The 15,274-nt window shown below is 39.1% G+C and overlaps 1 protein-coding gene across 3 annotated transcripts; it reads right to left on the bottom strand.

Moving 5' to 3' along the window:
* Positions 1–2,188: 2,188 nt before the first annotated feature.
* Positions 2,189–13,997, bottom strand: LOC149154907 (uncharacterized). Of its 3 annotated transcripts, none has more exons than XM_089441336.1 (4): positions 13,628–13,997; positions 13,433–13,501; positions 13,263–13,346; positions 2,189–2,505 (listed from the first exon to the last, which is right to left on the bottom strand). In XM_089441336.1, the coding sequence occupies exons 1-3, from the start codon at positions 13,790–13,792 to the stop codon at positions 13,293–13,295; spliced, it is 288 nt and encodes a 95-aa protein (XP_089297462.1). In that variant the 5' UTR covers positions 13,793–13,997; the 3' UTR covers positions 2,189–2,505; positions 13,263–13,292. The 3 variants fall into 3 exon arrangements, with proteins under 3 accessions (XP_089297462.1, XP_089297461.1, XP_089297460.1); XM_089441335.1 differs by lacking the exon at positions 2,189–2,505 and adding an exon at positions 2,523–2,775; XM_089441334.1 differs by lacking the exon at positions 2,189–2,505 and having other exon boundaries at positions 12,869–13,346; positions 13,628–13,994.
* Positions 13,998–15,274: the final 1,277 nt, after the last annotated feature.

Here is a 15,274-nt window from a genome sequence, read left to right as displayed (position 1 = left end):
TTATTTTAATAATTAATCCTAGTCCATTAATAAGATTAAAAAGTTATATATAATCCAAAAATTCAAGTTAAATATAATTTAAGATTCAAGCGAATGTCAACATTAGCCAACATTATTTTTATTATTTTTTGAGGACATGACATACTTACACATCGGCGTCATATTGAGCTGTAAAATGCGCCTCTCATCGCAGTGAGGTGCTAGGTGTTGAGCACAATTATCCTCTCGCTCAGATGACAGTTTTTTTAGTTGTATGGAGTTATATTTCAATTATGTGCTTGACACTGATTTGAGACATTGGATGCAAATTGTACATACTCAAATGATGAACTATCTTAGTCACTGTATGTGGTTGATCTCATGGTTCTTTGTGAGGAACTTCTTTGGGGTTTAATATGACCAGCCGTCGTGATTTTATTGGGATGTGTCAAGCGGAGTTGGCTTTGTGAGTAAGCTTTGTTCTGTTGATTTCTGCCATTTAATGTGATTTACTTGATCCCACATAAGTTGGTCCTATGCTTACCATTTTGGATGTTATTACTACTTGAACTTTCATTTTGTTGAATATCATGTCCTTTCTTCAAGGGTTGTTAGTGACTTTGGCTCAAAAGGCAACCCTCACGGCGACTGGAGAACTTGTCCAATTTCTTAGATAGATCATGGTTGACAATTGTGCCATCTAGCCCATTCAACAAGAATCTTCATGTTTTATTTGTTCTGGAAGATAATTGAAGTTGGCAACCCACAACGATTGAAGAAGAATAGTGAACTGTAATGATCAGAAACTAACCAACTGGCAGAAATGGAGGAAGACCCTTTTGTTTGTTTACTCAAAGAAAAAGAATACAAGAACATTGGAAAAGGAGATGGGATAAAGTGGGGGAACAATTTATGGCCATGATGAATGACAGAGAGAGGAGCAAATTCTACCGCAGGAGCAAGACAAAGAAGGTATCAGCTCAAATGCCACTTGCAACGAGATCATTTCCATCCAATCAATCATCTTTGACAAGGTATACTCAATAATAAATAAACTTCAATATTGTTGAGTGAATCTTGTCACATGGACTGCCATTTTATACAGAGATGTGTCACGATTCATATAGTCAAGCACATATATTAATATAATGTAAATGATAATAATAATAATTACTAATACACAATTGGTTTATTACAGTCTACGTTTCTTCTTTTCCCTTGCAGGGGAGTATGTGTTTATATGTCTGCAAACAAACAATTTCCATGCTAAGACTTAATCATATCAGATACTGTCCATTCTTGATTCACTAGCATTGGCCAGTACTCATCGTTTGAGGCTATAATCTGTTATGCAGCAGAGGTGTACATTTGCAAAAAGCATCATCATCCTTGTATCAACAAAGGTGTTCATCTATATTATGCACACGAATATCTGACTTCAGTATATAGCAGATAAACCAACTTTCTTTCCTCACATTGAAATCAGGGCAACAATAATCCATCTTTACAGAGATTCTCTTTAAACTTAATAATTAAGACATCCACTTCTTATAAACAATAATTAAAGTATTATCTCTACGAAAAAATTAGATTTTGTATGTAGCTACTCTTTTTAAAAATATGCTACAAAAGCTGCATGTGGATTTACAGAAAGTTCTGACTAACTGCAAAACAGCTACACACAGTCAGCATTAAGCCTGCTCCAGCATAAGTCACAGAAAATCTTAAAATATAGGTACCACCAAATCAAATAAACAATCAATGTCTAAACCTAAAATGCAAGCAAGAACTCAAACAGATCCCTGCATTTAACCCCACAATATTGGGATGTAAAATGATCTAATTATCCACTCGGGTGATTTCCTGTTGTACTATGCACTTTCTTTTTTCCAAGGAAAACCATGCAGGAAACCCAAGGAATGATTCCCCCCCATTAGTGGATCGCATCTTTGGTAGCCCCATTGGTGTAGACTAGTGCGCCTAACCCAAGAGAATTAAAACAAGGCACCTGCTGGCACAGAGCTAGCCAAATTCCTAGCTACATTGGTGACAACTGGTTAATATAATGAACATTTTCTTAAATAATAAAAAAATGTCAAATAAAAGATAGAAGCATTTTTTTGTGTATGAACAAAAGCGAAGCACTTTCGTGTATAAACTGTTGTAAAGAACATATATGTAGCACCTTATGGCTGACATGAAGACTAAATGCATTATAATCGAGATCACATCTTCTCATTAAATAGAAGATGATCCAGATTCTGAAATCAAGAAGTGCAATATCTGGACTTCTAATAATCTTGGGCACATCAGAAACAATATTTAAAAACACAATTCCAAATTTGTAGGATACGCTCATATTCACAAATTATAATTAGTTTAAAACACTAGTTTTCTGTCAATCCAACATAGAAAATGTGTGAACCTGTACTGATCATGAACAACACAAAAAATTATCCTGAAGAAGTAGTTCCAAGGTTGCAGTACACAATTTTTCCTTCGATCACGCACAGGAAATGTGTGGGCCTGAACAGATTATGAACAGAAAAAATAATCTTTGAAAGGCAGTTTCAAAGTTGTGGCACAACATCCAATTGTACATCATCTATACACATATAACGCGAGGCAGCTTTCTGGAATTACATTGCTGTTGAGAAGCCAACTAAAATAACCATCTTACATGTCAACCTCTTTTCACCTTAAAAGTTGTCTCTAATGTATAAAGAAACACAGAGATGTAAACATAATACCACACAGCTTCACTCCAGAAGTTGTCCATAGAATCATCCCCTTGACCTAAAATTGGAAAGATTTCATTGCTGATATGAACATCCAACCAATCATAATAGAAATAACGAATGAAAAAAGACATACAAACATGAATCGAGCTTGAAATTAACCAGGCATGGAGTTTCTGAAGAATTTTCCAATAACATCATTATTCCTAAAATTATCCTGAATGTATAGGCTGTCTCTATTGGGTTGAACCAGTCACGGTTCAAACCTGAGCCACCACCTATTCCCTAATCGCCATATCCCAGATAAGATAAATGTTAAAATTGGCAACTAGGGCCAAATTCCATATGGGTCACCTTATTTATGGCAGCTGATATTTTTCCTAGATTCCTCTCATCGAGAGGTGTAGGATTGATCTAAAGATCATCCGATTCCGACGAGTATTCATGGAGATGAATTTATTTCTAATTAATTGACAAATTGTCAAGATCGGCCAATAGCTAAGTGTGTGGCACACATGCCCAGCGTTTCATATAAATAGAAGAGAGGTTGAGTCATTTTAGCATCTCATCTCATCATCTCTTCTTCTCTCTCACTCTCCTTTCTTGTTTGGGTTAACAAAGGAGCAGCTAGTGGGAGAAGAAGGACGCAGCCACAAGGAGGAGGACGCAGCAAGGAGAAGGATGCAGCAAGGAAGGGACGCAGGTCTGTTCTGCATTGACCTAGGGTGCAGCCAGCAAACAGGGACAGCGTTGACCAGCGAGAAGCCTCCTTTGACTGCGGCCTTGTGTGGGGAGTCTCCCTCAAGCAAGCCGCAAATCAGATCTGCTGTTTGGAGGGCTGATTTGACCACAAAGTGACCAGTGCAAATCTGGTTAGGGCTGACCGCAGGGCTGCCTAGACGTTGACCAGATTTGACCTTTTTCTCTGGACTGTTTCGGGCTGTCCTTCATCTCTGTTGAAGGCTGGGTTGAATAAGGTTGATTCTAGACTATTTGTGACTCATCTGATCCACTTTGCAAGTGCTGGTTAGGACATCTTTTATTGTTGTCATAAAAATTACAGATCTGAACTATTGTACTATTTCTCTCTCTCCTGAACTATTGAAGATTAAAGAAGAATTGATCAAAGGGTTTCCCCGCATTGGGGTTTGTCCCTGGCTAGCCGCCACATCTGGTGTCTCTTGTCTTGGCTTGTTTTCTGTCAATCTATTAATGTTCTATCTGCACTTTACATGTGATTGCTAAATCAGTGGCTAATAAGAAGATTTGAAGTAAACTGCTCCAAGCATAGAACATACCATAAATTAACATGGTATTAGAGCTGAGGTGAAGACAAAGCCCAAGCAAGAGCAAGAGCAAGAGCAATCACCAAAGGTTGTTGAAGCAATCTCAAAGACTTCATGGGGTCCTCATCACACTTCCCCGCTGAAGACAAGCTCCGTGAGAAGTCTGACTATCACGGATGGAAGATGTCTCTCGATCTAACATTAGAAGAGCAGGAAGTGTTGGACCATGTGAGAGGCAGAATCGTTGAGCCTCCATCAAATGCATCTGTTGCTGCTAGGAACAAGTGGACCAGGGGAGAAGTCAAAGCAAAGAAGATCATCCGGGACTCTATCGACAAACACCTGGTGGCCTATGTTTCCAAGCTGACCACCTCCAAGGAAATCTACGATAGACTAGTAAGCTTATTTAAAGTTAATGATGCAAATCAAGTTTTGTTCCTTAGAAATACGCTGAAGGAAATTAAGAAGGGCAAAGATGAGAGTATGCAAGCATACTTCTTAAGGATCACCAAGATCAAGAATGATCTCCTATCAATTGGGGAAGTCGTTCCTGATAGGGAAATGACCATCACAACTCTCGGAGGGCTCCCATCTAAATGGTATATATTCAGAACCACTCTTCTCAACAATAATGTAATCCCAAGATTTGAGGAACTAATGGAAAGATGCATTAAAGAAGAAACTAGGATGGAAGAGCAGGAAATGCCTGCACTTAGAGGCAATCCCGCTGCATTCTCCCCTCATGCTAAAAGGAGAAACAATTCCGGGGCTAAGCCTAAAGGAAAGACCGGACTGAAGGGTGGAAGAAAAGGAAGATGTTACAATTGCAACAAAATGGGCCACTATGCAAGGGAGTGCCTTAATAAAAAGAACTCACATCATGACGATGATCAAAATCACTCCCGAGGCAATCAAAGGAATGGCAGGTTCAATGGCAAAAGGAATGCCGGAAATCAAGGAAGTGGTCAACCCTCCAAGAAGGCAAGAAACTCTAGGTATGAATCTAACATTGTTAACAATAAGCAAGATGAATATTATCTACTAGCGGCCCTCTCTACTACTACTCCCCCGGACTCGCTGGGAAATTGGCTTATTGATAGTGGTGCCTCAAGGCACTTCACTGGTTACAAAGAAGCTCTCTCTAATCTGATAGAAAAGGAGACCAACCTGGAATTGTTCTTGGGGACAACTCCAAATATCCCGTGAAAGGCGTAGGGAATGTCACTCTTCAATTAAATCAGAGTAATACAATTCATTTGCAAGAAGTCCTATATGTACCTAATCTCAAAAAGAACCTGGTGTCCATTTCGACAATGGAAAACAAAGGCTACAAGGTGGCCTTCATCGATGGCAAGGTACGTGTATGGAAAAAGAATTTTAAAGATGCTTTCACTCTTGGGTTTCGAGTTGATTCATTATATCAAGTCAGAGGAGTCCGTTGGGTGTCATGTCTTGTGACACATCCCTTCAGTCCGAACTATGGCATCGGAGGTTTGCTCACCTTCATTATAAAGCTCTACCCGATGTGAGACAAATGGTGACAGGGATGCCCGAGTTCAAAAAAGAGCAAGAATGTGTATGTCCGGGATGTGCCGAAGGAAAGCTCAAAAGGGGACCATTCCCCTCAAGCCATAGCAAGACCTCCAATATATTGCAGTTGGTTGACTCAGACATATCCGGTATGATGCATGTGAACTCCTTGGGAGGATATTTATATTACCTCACTTTTACAGATGATTATTCTCGCAAGACTTGGATATACTTCTTGAAAAAGAAGGATGAAGTGTTCCCCTGGTTTCACCACTTCAAAGCCTTGATCGAGAATCAAACCGAAAAGAAGATCAAGATCTTAAGGACTGATAATGGGACTGAGTATGAATCCAATGAGTTCCATGACTTTTGCAAAGAGGTTGGCATTAAGAGGGAGACTACAACACCATATACTCTTGAGCAGAATGGTGTGGCGGAAAGGAAGAATCGTACGATTGTGGAAGTTGTCCGTGCTATGCTCCATGATCAAAGGCTTCCGAAGTTTCTATGGGCCGAAGCTGCGAATACCGTCGTATATGTGCAAAACCGATGCCCTCATCAAGCATTGGGTTCCAAGACTCCCAAAGAAATGTTCACTGGTAAGAAACCTGACGTATCTCATTTTAGAATTTTTGGAAGTCTTGTATATTTTCATGTGTTGAAACAGAAAAGGAATAAATTGGATGCATCTAGAAAGAAAGGAATCTTCGTGTGCTACAGTGAAAATACTAAGGGCTGTAGAATCTATGTGGTTGGTCAAAGGGAAGTTGAGATTAGCCATGATGTCACCTTTGACGAAGATATGGCTCTTAGCAAAGTTGACAATCTTCCTACTCTAAGGGAATCTAAAGAAGCTGACACCAGGAAACCGAAGGAAAAGGAAGATGAGACGATGCCCGATGTGGAAGAACCTATGGATCCTATTGATCCCCCTCCACAAGAGCCTTCCTCTTCTAGGAAGAGGCCTTCATAGCTCAAGGGGACACTTGATGACGTCAAAAGACACATTGCACCCAGAGGGACTTTCCATGAAAGTAAGAAACCGGCCAAGTATCAGGGATACTTGACCATCATGAGCACGATCATACAAAATGAGCCTTCATCGTTCGCAGAAGTTGTCAAGCATCAAATATGGAAGGATGCTATGACTGAGGAATATGAGTCCATCATGAAGAACGATGTCTGGGATGTGGTCCCCAGACCCCAGGACAAAGCTGTTGTCACTTCAAAATGGCTTTACAAAATAAAGCATGGAGCTGATGGAAGTGCTGAAAAATATAAGGCTCGTTTTGTCGCTCATGGCTTCTCTTAGAAGGAAGGCATAGAATATGACGAGATATTTGCACCTGTTGCCCTATACACCACCATCCGCTCCATCATAGCCCTTGTTGCTTCGCAAGGATGGAGCCTACATCAAATGGATGACAAAACTGCATTCTTGCATGGTTCGATCAAAGAGGAAGTCTATGTGGAACAACCCGAAGGATTTGAGATTCATGATCGGGAATCTCATGTGTGCAGGTTGAAGAAAGCCCTCTATGGGCTGAAGCAAGCACCCCGAGCATGGTATGAGAGGATCGATAGCTACTTGATGAAGCTGGGATTCACTAGGAGTGAAGCCGACCCTAACCTTTACTTTAAGGTTGAAGATGACAAACCTCTCATATTGGTGTTGTACGTTGACGACCTCTTTCTAACAGGTGCAGACCCTCTCATTCACAAATGTAAGAGGGAGTTGGCTTCTGAGTTTGAGATGAAGGACCTAGGACTGATGCACTATTTCCTAGGACTGGAAGTTTGGCAAAAGCCAAGGGAGATTTTCCTATCTCAAGAAAAATATGTGGTGAAGATATTGGGGAGATTCGGTATGGTGGACTGCAAGCCCGTGACTACCCCGATGGAGCTTGACTTCAAGAAATTAAGTGGTAGTGTTGTCGGCCTTGTTTTACAAAATGCTACCAAGTATCGTCAACGCATCGGAGCATTGATGTTCTTGGTGAACTCCTGTCCGAATATATGCTTTCCAGTCAACACGTTGAGTTAACATATGTTTGAGCCTCACCACACACATTGGATTGATGCCAAGAATCTGTTGAAATACCTTCGTGGCACAATCACTCATGGGTTGAGATACACTACCAGAGATGTGAGATTACATGGATATACCGATGTTGATTGGGTAGGCAGTGTGGTGGACCGAAAGAGCACTTCCAGGTGTTGTTTCTCTTTGGGATCTGCCTTGATATCCTGGATGAGCAGGAAGCAGAAATCGGTGGCTTTGAGCACCGCTGAGGCAAAGTACATTGCTGCGAGTATGGCCTCTTGTGAGGCGGTCTAGTTACGGAAGCTCTTCAGTGAGTTGTTTGGATTTACATTGGATACTACCGTGATCCTTTGTGACAACCAAAGCGGAATTCGTTTATCAGAGAATCCTGTATTTCATGATCGCTCCAAGCATATCGATATTAGGTACCACTATATCCAAGATATGGTGCAGCGGGGAGCAATAAGGCTCCAACATATCGATACAAATGAGCAGTAAGGCTCCAACATATCGATACAGATGAGCAGGTCGCTGACATTTTGACAAAGCCCCTGCGAAAAGTCAAATTCTTGACTTTACGACAACGACTTGGTGTCGTTGAGAGACCCTCTTATGAGGGTCGTGTATGATACATACATTAAGCTCTGGGAGCTCCGGGGGGCATAGGGTACTTCTTGGAGCTACATGCGACCACAGGGTGACTCACCCTCCCCTAGTGGTGCGCTAGGGTGAAAGGTTCAACCTTCCCCTGTGATACCCCGTGGCGACTTTGGGACAGGATGATTAGTTTTCCTGTCGAGGCATCCTACCCATGTAGTCTGGGACTCATAAGAAGTACCTCTCATCTGATCAATGAATAGAGCAATGGGGTTAGGGACCATTAGTAGTACTATCGATGGATGCATCGTTGTATCTACCGTACTTCCTATGCTAGGATGACCTCCATTGATTTGGGATCAGTGAAAGTGGTATGACACACTCTGAGACTGACTTCGGGTCAGTGGACGATGGTATGATACATCCTCGATCATTTCTTCTTCTTCATAGTTCAGCAGAGCAGAGCAGTGCAAGGCAGTGCATTTGATGGCAGAGATAGTACGGACAGTCAGACAGATTAGCAGATGGAGTTCTCCCTAGTTGGAAGGGATTGTTAAAATTGGCAACTAAAGCCAAACTCCATGTGGGTCACCTTATTTATGGCAACTGATATTTTTCCTAGATTCCTCTCGTCGAGAGGTGTAGGATTAATCTAAAGATCATCCAATTCCGACGAGTATTTATGGAGATACGAATTTATTTCTAATTACTTGACAAATTGTCAAGGTCGGCCAAGAGGGAGGTATACATTAAGTGTGTGGCACACATTGTAGTATACCTAGGGGGTATAGTATTGGGTATAGAGGGAGGTACCCAAGGGAATAATGTAATAATGGGATGGGCCATAGTAATAAATAAAGTGGTTAATCCATATCATGTAAGGGACCACAAGTAGTTAGCAATAATGTAATAAGTCCATTGTATTAGATAGATGGTATTGAGGGAATCATGGTAATGACCCATGGTATTGTATGTATAAAGCCTCTGTAGAGGCTAGAGACTCCCCATTGAGAAATGTCAAGGAATATTGTATGAAAAAGCATATGGCTTGTGGAGTGTTCTCCTTCTTTAAGGAGTGAATGTATGGTATTGCCCTACCTTAAGGGTTTGATCAATATAGAAGCATTTCTATCTATATTCAGATCTTGTTCTTTCTTAGGTTGATTTCTATTATCATATATTTTCAGATCATATCTATAACAAGTGGTATCAAAACACTTTCTTGGGCAAAGCGGATTTTTTTTTTTGCAGGAACTTTTTGGGGTGGCGACTTTGCAGATCAGATCTGTACATTCTGGTGCAAAATTTGCAGAATATAATTGCAAATCTGGGTTGTGTGCGAAAAAATATCCAATTTGAAAAAAAAAATCGTCCGAATCAAAGTCCGAATGAAGGAGATATCGCTGATTTAAAAATCAGCTGTGTTGCAGATGTTTTTCAGGGTGGCGAGTTTGCAAATCATATATGTACGTTATGGGGCAACATTTATAGAATATAATTGCATATCTGGGTTTTTTGCAAAAGAATATCCAAATTGGAAAAAAAATCGGCCGAGTCGAAGTCCGAATAAGGGAGATATTGCTGATTTAAAAATCAGCTATGTTGCAGACACTTTTTGGGGTGGCAAGTTTGCAGATCAGATCTATACGTTCTGGTGCAAAATTTGCAAAATCTAATTGCATATCTGGGTTCTTTGCGAAAAATACCCAATTTCAAAAAAATTGATTGAATCAGAGTCCGAAGAAGGGAGATATCGCTGATTTAAAATCAACGCTTTTTTCAGAAATTTTTGTAACGACGGGACAGTTGCAGCGGGAATCTGAAGTTCCAGTGCCTAGATCGGGATTTCTACTACATGGGAAAATGCAGAATCGTTGTTCCATTTCTGAAAACAGGTAATAATAGGAATTCTGAGCATTATTGACCGAGCGGTGGCCATTTTAAATTTTCGCCAAGTAAATGATTTGTTTTCAAAACCCTCTTCATGGCTTCTAGCAATATGTTTTCAGGAAATAAGGATGGGTCAACTATTGAAAAATTTATTCAATATCAGAAGTGTGACAGGCCATTCTGTTGGACGAACAAAATAGGGTATTATTTGAAAGATGAGGCTGCTATATGGTGGAAATCACTTGACAGTGAGATTCTGAAGTTATGTCGTGCTGACGAAATTGAAGAACTACTTTTGGACAAATGGTCTCATACTATAAAAAAGGAAACCAAAAAACCTAGCAAAGATCTTATTTTTACGGGAAAAGATAATGGTCCTACTATTGAAGAATTCATAAAATATCTTAAGAAAAAACATCCGAAAAATTGGACAAGTTTCCTATGGCTTACTTTGAAAGAAGAGGCTTCCATATGGTATTACTCACTTGGCACTCAGGTGTTCAAATTGTCAAGTGAAGAATTTGAAAAAGTCCTTTTGGACAAATGGTCTCATACTAGAAAACAGGGGAATGAGACATGTAAAGGATTATTTTCTATTGGTATCTCCTTACTACGAGTTCATGGATATATTCAGAAGGAAAAGATCATTGTGTCTATAAATCCTAGTTGCAAGCAAAATCTTATAAATGTCAATTTGGCAAAAAGATCGCAAATTCCAGCTAAACAAATGGGGCACATACAAGTTAATAATGAGGAGGTGCAAGTTTATAAAGATTTGAAGATTTCTATGGACAAGTATGTATTGCATTCTGATTTTTATGCTTCAGATATAGCTAATGTGGATGTTGTTTTGGATACCCTTGAATGGAATCTGTAGGTACTATCAATATTAATGTGCAGAAGAAATTCATGAAGCTCTGGTATAAAAAGAAGAAAATTACATTACAGAATATTTCCATCAATAAACAGGTAGAGTCCAAGGAAGCTGAAGCAGAAGATGTTCCAAGGACTGACACATCAGATGATGAGCCCTTGATGGTCGACAACCAAACACAAACATCAAACCAGGTACAAGAAAAACAGGTAGAGTCCAAGGAGGCTGAAGCAGAAAATGTTACAGGTACGGATACATCAGATGAGGAATCTGTGGTTGAAGTAATATTGGAAGATAAGCAACAACAACAAACGCCACAACATGTACCAGATACCAATCAGGCTCCATTAGGTGGTGAATTAAAGAAAAATACACCGTTGGTTAAAACTTCATCATATCACCAACCACATCACCCCGAAAGAAAACAACCAACAAGATGACAACGAATCAGCAATAAGGAAAACAACCCCCGCATGACAGATAGAGAGGGGCGATGATCCACCCACAACACAGCAACACAAAAGAGCCGCCAGGGTCAACTTCCATCTCAAGCGAGCGAGGCACCAGCTAAATCAAAGGTTTACCTTTCTCTTGAATGGATAGATGCACGTGCATGGTACTAGTGGACTACTCTTTCGAGTAGATCTTATTATTTGTATTCTTCTTATGTTTCGGGGACGAAACATGTTTAAGGGGGGTGGAATGTAGTATACCTAGGGAGGATAGTATGGAGTACAGAGGGAGATACCCAAGGGAATAATGTAATAATGTGATGGCCATAGTAATAAATAAAGTTGTTAATCTGTATCATGTAAGGAACCACAAGTAGTTAACAATAATGTAATAAGTCCATTCTACTAGATAGATAGTATTGAGGGAACCATGGTAAGCACCCATGGTATTGTATGTATGAGGTCTATATAAAGGTTAGAGACTCCCCATTGAGAGATGTCAAGGAATATTGTATGGACAAGCATATGACTTGTGGAGTGTTCTCCCTCCTTAAGGAGTGAATGTATGGTGTTGCCCTACCTTAAGGGTTTGATCAATAAAGAAGCATTTATAATTTTCTATCTATATTCAAATCTTGTTATTTCTTGGGTTTATTTATATTATCATATATTTTCAGGTCAAATAAAAGAGAGATTGAGTCATTTTAGCACCTCATCTCATCATCTCTTCTTCTCTCTCACTCTCCTTTCTTGTTTGGGTTAACAAAGGAGCAGTTAGTGGGAGAAGAAGGACGCAGCCACAAGAAGGAGGACGCAGCCACAAGGAGGAGGATGCAGCAAGGAGAAGGACGCAGCAAGGAAGGGACGCAGGTCTGTTCTGCGTTGACCTAGGGTGCAACCAGCAAACAGGTACAGCGTTGACCAGTGAGAAGCCTACTTTGACTGCGGCCTTGTGTGGGGAGTCTCCCTCAAGCAAGCTGCAAATCAGATATGCTGTTTGGAGGGCTGATCTGACCACAAAGTGACCAGCCGCAAATCTAGTTAGGGCTGATCGCAGGGCTGCCCAGACGTTGACCAGATTTGACCTTTTTCTCTCGACTGTTTCAGGTTGTCCTTCATCTCTATTGAAGGTTGGGTTGAACAAGATTGATTCTAGACTATTTGTGAATCAATTGATCCACTTTGCAAAAGCTGGTAAGGGCATATTTTATTGTTGTCATAAAAATTATAGATCTGAACTATTATACTATTTCTCTCTCTGCTGAACTATTGAAGATTAAAGAAGAATTGATCAAAGGGTTTCCCCGCATTGGGGTTTGTCCATGATTAGCCGCCGCATATGTCTCTTGTCTTGGCTTGTTTTCTGTCGATCTATTAATGTTCTATCTGCACTTTACTTTATGTTTATGTGATTGCTAAATTAGTGGCTAATAAGAAGATTTGAAGTAAACTGCTCTAAGCATAGAACCTACCCTAAATTAACAATAAACTCTGAGCAACTAAGCCCAGACAGTTCAATTAAAATATGAACTTACAAGTACCCTTAAGTTTTACGAGCCATTGGCCGAAAAATATTTGTAATTCAAGAAAGTTTCACGAAAATTTCAGAAAAATTATAGCAACCAAAAATAACTGACAATTTTATTTAAAATGAAATGGAGCAGAATTCTGCCTTTAAGCAGGCCTATACATAAGCGCCAATGGAAAACCCCAATACAAACTTTTCAAGTTTCAACATTGTAGGGACAAACCCTCGGCCGATTTGGAGATATTCCCATAAGTATTGGGCATTGAACCATGACATCTTGTACTGCGTCTGAAAAATCGCTACTAAGTGCAATCGAAAAAAGACAAATCATTATTTAGACTTACAATATGTTTTTGCGCCAGTGCAAATCCAACCTAGTCCCCTGATTTATCCAATTGTTTCCCCTTCCCGTAGATTATCCCTGTCTCCTGTGAATTGCAGAGGAAATTAAACATTTGAACAAGTTTGTCAAAGGCTTTTTAATTTTTGCCCTATAAAGATTTGTTTCTCTTACCTGAGGATCTGGAATGGGTCGTCTTTTTTCGACATACCGATCTGAATTTGTGGCCAAAGCGGCCCTAGCCTGCAAGAATATAGCCCTTTATATTCCATATTTAAGAGCTCGATAGTCATAAAAACATTATTTCCAACCCCAATAACTGCTAAAATAACGATGAAGAACCTAAATAGAAGGATTTGTAAGCCCGACCTCCTGCTCTCTGCGGGTTTCCCGTTCGGGCTTGATCCAGAGAAAATAAGCCAGACCGCCTGCTACTGCCCAAGATGCGAGGTTGCTACCTCCCCTTAAACCTCCCATGGAGTTGGCAATAAATGACCTCACATTTCCAATGCTTCTTCTCCAACCCACGGCCATGGCTGCTGCACTTATTCAGATTGTAAAACCCCTCTATATTACGTTTTTCGCCCCCACTGAGGACATAAACCTCCTCCTGTATTTCACTTTCAGTTAATAATGCATGAGCCAGTCGAGGATACTTGGCATGTGTGCGTGTTGAATACATTTCTATGATTCCAATCTGTCGTGGAGTTATGCACTTCATTGAATTCTACAACTACGCTCATAGGGTGTATGTTCGTTCAATTTCCGGGATTATATATATATATATATATTTTAAATCAAGGACCACGATCGATTGTTGGTAGAATATTCATGGTTGTGATCAGGCCTGGAATTTCAAATTCCCTTTGCCTGTCAAATGAAAATTTGTTGACGTTTTTACATTTTTCATGCCCTTCGTTTTACGTTCTACTCAAATTTATGAATGTCAACCTCCCTTAATCTACAAGCTTTTTTTCAACTACTTTTACATCTAAACTTTCATTAATCTCCTTTCAAAATTGTGCATTGTTTTTTTCCTGTTTCGAGATATTATTCATCACCATAATATTGGATTTATATTTTACTCAAAATGAGAGGATTATGATTTCGTTGATGCTTAATAATTCGATCAAGGATGGGAAGCTAATCCCTATCCACCATGTAGAACTTAGTACACTTTGGTATTCTCTTTGGGAAAAGATGGCCATCAGACTCCATCTTAAAATTACATTTATGTGACACAAGAAGATTCCCATATTCTCCCATCTTAACAAAGTCCTTGCCAAATTCTACATGCTAGATAGCAATTATTGGGAAATTGTGCATTTTGATAGTTCATAATTGAAAAGGTATAATATATGAGGAAAAAAAATCTAAAAGATGGGTGCAAAATTTAAAGTGGAATGAATTAAAGTTCAACAACCAACACTCTGTAAAATTGAGATAGTCAAAATAACAACTCCTCTTTTACAAAAAAAAATAAATATAACAACTTAGGAATAAAACACTCATTTATCTCATACTACATGAAAGCATTCACACCCTAATAGAGATTATAACTTACTCTACACTTTCTCATATAACCAAATTCTAGCAACAAAATTTTTTTTATCGTATCCAAAAGGGAAAAATTTCTATGCACAGCGACAATTATCTTAGTTCATTGTTGGACAAATGAAGAGTTGAATATGGGAATAACCTTTTTTACAACCTTTTTTACGGCTCTCCCAATGAAATTCTTAACCTGCTCCCATTTTAATAAAACATTATATTTTTATTAAAAATTATATTATTAATTAAAATAGATAAAATTAATCTCTTTAAATTAAAAGAAACGAAATAAATATTTGAAATTTCTTTTATATTTCTTATAATTTTTTATTAAAATTTAAATAATTGATAGTTTTAAAATGAATGAAATTTTTATTTATTTATTTTCCAAACTCGATTAAGCAATATCACAAATTTTTTCATTGAAAGATGTAATTATCACTGCAATCTAATATTTAAACTATG

Source organism: Pinus tabuliformis, chromosome 9 (assembly GCF_031772625.1).
Source record: "Pinus tabuliformis cultivar Carrire ecotype Pingquan chromosome 9, CPIR1, whole genome shotgun sequence".
In the NCBI taxonomy this organism is placed as follows: Eukaryota; Viridiplantae; Streptophyta; class Pinopsida; order Pinales; family Pinaceae; genus Pinus; species Pinus tabuliformis.
Note: the sequence above shows the minus strand (reverse complement) of the source record. Positions and strands in the feature narration are given on the sequence as shown.